The 3,058-nt window shown below is 56.6% G+C and overlaps 1 protein-coding gene across 1 annotated transcript; it reads left to right on the plus strand.

The window, feature by feature from the left end:
* The first annotated feature begins 664 nt into the window (after positions 1 to 664).
* Positions 665 to 1,813, plus strand: CHC_T00001042001 (hypothetical protein). The gene has a single exon (XM_005718227.1). It carries the CDS (start codon positions 665 to 667, stop codon positions 1,811 to 1,813), a length of 1,149 nt encoding a protein of 382 aa, XP_005718284.1.
* Positions 1,814 to 3,058: the final 1,245 nt, after the last annotated feature.

A 3,058-nucleotide genomic window follows, 5' to 3' on the forward strand; every position in this document is an offset into this window, starting at 1 on the left:
TTTGGAGGGTCTCCGTCTATCTCTTGCAGCATACTTGCGTGCTAGATTGGACTACAGTACTCATTTGCGACGAACGCGAACTGTATCCCTTTCCAACTACGCCTTTAACTTCAATTCATGGGCAATGATACTTCACAAAGCAAACTTGACGTTGTTGATGCTGAACTACACTTTTCGTGAGTTTCGGACCCCAGTCCAAAGATCGGTCCAAATTAATATTCCTTTTGTCTCCTGTGTCGCGAGATGTTAAGCTCTGGCTACGAGACGCATATCAACATGACTGTGGTGTTCCCCCGGTTCGAATGACACCTGTTTCGTCGAATGGCACTAGAGATATCGAACTCGTTTAAAAAAAACCCGAATGAGGCTCGAATAAATCGTCAACAAAATCGAGCATAGGGTTAAGACACACCCTCAGGGTGACTCTCTGACAGTCATTCCTCCCTCATGTCGTTGGTCAGCGGCACCTCCCCTTTTGCTCAGTGGTTATCACAATCATACCGTACATTGGCGACATCTTCTTGCGCCTTTCGTGCGCGGTCGTGCGTATCCGTCCTCCGCATCTCCCGCTATCCCCTGCACCTTTATACGACATGCCCCAACCTTCCGACATCCGCCCCCAGCCTCAATCCTCCGCTCCCCATCATCCGTCGCCACTGCGTCGATGACGTTTGACCGCCTGCCGCAGGCCGTGGCCTTTCTGCAGCAGCTCGTCGACAGCCACCCGGACACCGTGTATGGGTATTGCGCAATGGACCGCGCCGAGGCCACGTGGCCCGACGCACCCGCTAAGAGCCTCTACTCGGCAAACATCTTCAGCCCCGCCCTGCGGAGCGAGCCCAACTCCACGTCCACGAGCTCCGGCGATGAGAAGGGCCTCTCCGCCGCAGAGCGGCAGCAAGCGGTTGGTGACATTGGGCACCACACGGTGACCAACTACTACCGGTGCACGTTTGACGGGGCGGAGATTGAACTGGACAACTTTCGCGGGTGCTCCATGCAGCCGGAGCAGGTGGTCTTATTTGTGACGGATGACGAGTTTTTCAAAAGGGCGTCGCTCGTCGCGGAAGACCCCCTCAACCAGGTAAGGGTGGAGCTTCTCGCGCCGCGGCCTTCGACGTCGTCATCATCATCATCCTCGTCACTGATGCTGGACGAGCGCAAGACAGGCGTCACGGCCGACTTATCGCTGAAGAACATCTCCGTCGTGGGCGGGTGCGCCGTGGTACAGGCGGTGGTAACGGCGGTGAGCCTAGGCGAGGCGGAATTCGTGCAGGCGATTTACCGAGACACGTACCTTGCCAAGCGCGCGGTGGCACTCGACGTACCGCGCTCCAAGCTGCCGTTCTACCCACTGGACAAGCAAACCAAAACGTTGCTGCGACAGATGCCGTCGGCGATGTGGGTGGTGTCAACCAGCGCGGCGCACGGGGAGGATCTGGCGATGACGGCGACGTCCGTCACGGTGCCTGCGGCGGCGCGCGGGATGATATGCTTCAATGTGGGGCACTCGAGCGCGTTCTACGCGGGGCTCGGCGGGGTCGGGGCGGGCGTGAGGCTGTTCGCGCTTTCGACAAGGCAGAAGGACATTGCCGAGCGGTACGTGACGAGGGCTGCGTTGGGGAAGGAGGATAGGACACGGGTGGAGGAAGAGTGCATGGTGGCGGCAAGTTGCACGATTGAGCATACCGAGGATGTGCAGGACCATCACATTGTTTTGACGAAGATTGACGGCGTCAAGGTGCCGGAGAAGGACGAGGAGGGGTTGATGCCTTTGGTTTGGCAACACGGAAAGTTGATCACGGAAAGTTGATCACGTAGCGGTAGGCGCCGGGTGCTGAGAGTCGGCCCTTGTGCGCTACAGTATTAAATTATATAAACGCTTTTTTAATTGAAACAAGGTCTTGAGCAAAGAAAAATGCAGCAACTCACAACTCAGAAATGGCCATTAGACTCGCCCCTCCCGGTGCACCGCCGTTCCCATCGCTGTGTCGTATCTTACACGTGTACATATCACTCCCACAGTACTCAACACCGTCGTCGCTCATGTCCCCAGTAAAGACGACCCAAGGTCTAGAGTCTCTCCTACAGGTTATAGGCCCTTTTCCTTTCCCGCTTCCACTGCCCACCCCCCTCATCCCCTTTCCCTCAACCCTCATCCAACCGGCCCACGGCCGATCATCACCTCACACAAGCACCCCAACCGGCCCACGGCCGATCATCACATCACACAACCGCCAAAACCGGCCCACGGCCGATCCGCACACCCCCCACACCAACCATTTCTTCTCCTGAGACTCCGCCACTATCCCTGACCTACTACCCCCCCTCCACGTCCCCAACTACCACCAATCATCCACCCACCATGGCATCCCCGCCCACACCTGACGGTCCCCACATTTCCGTCACTCAACTGACACTCACCAATTTCAACTATTGGCACAACAACCTGATCCTCGTAGCCTCCATCAACAATTGCGACGGCCACCTGGACAACAACCCTCCCCTCCCTACTGACACAGAAGACATCCGATCTCACACACGCCAGAAACGCTTTGCCCTTGCCCTTATCTTCCACAGTCTGTCCGAAGAAGTTCGATCCCTCCTCTCTGACGACGACCTCCTTCTCTCTCCTTACGATTTATGCAACAGACTCCACGAGATTACCACCGCAAACCCCAGCAATGCTCCCTACCTGCTGACCGCCCTCGCTCGCGAGACAACTCTGCACCCCGGCACCCCTATGCTCGAATACCTTACACTCCACAAGAACATACGGACCCGGATGCGTGCCGTCAACTATCCTGGCATACAGGACAAAGGCACCGCTGCACAGTTTCTCCTGGACGGCTTACGTGACCACCCGGATTACAACCCGATCGCTCGGTTTACTGTGATCGCGTCTCTATCTACCTTATGTAGGGATGGTAGCGATCCGTAGGCCGGCGGCGATCGTGGTGAGTTGATCGCTGTTGTACGTGTGCTACGTGTGTGTATATGGCTCTCATGACTGCTGACGCATTGCTGTTGCGGCGTCGACGTTTGTTTTTATGGCTCT

Source organism: Chondrus crispus, genomic scaffold (genome assembly GCF_000350225.1).
Source record: "Chondrus crispus Stackhouse genomic scaffold, scaffold_389, whole genome shotgun sequence".
Lineage (NCBI taxonomy): Eukaryota > Rhodophyta > Florideophyceae > Gigartinales > Gigartinaceae > Chondrus > Chondrus crispus.

Excerpts from the sequence above, each read along its gene's own strand:
- CHC_T00001042001 (XM_005718227.1), top strand. The coding sequence starts at position 665 with ATGACGTTTGACCGCCTGCCGCAGGCCGTGGCCTTTCTGCAGCAGCTC.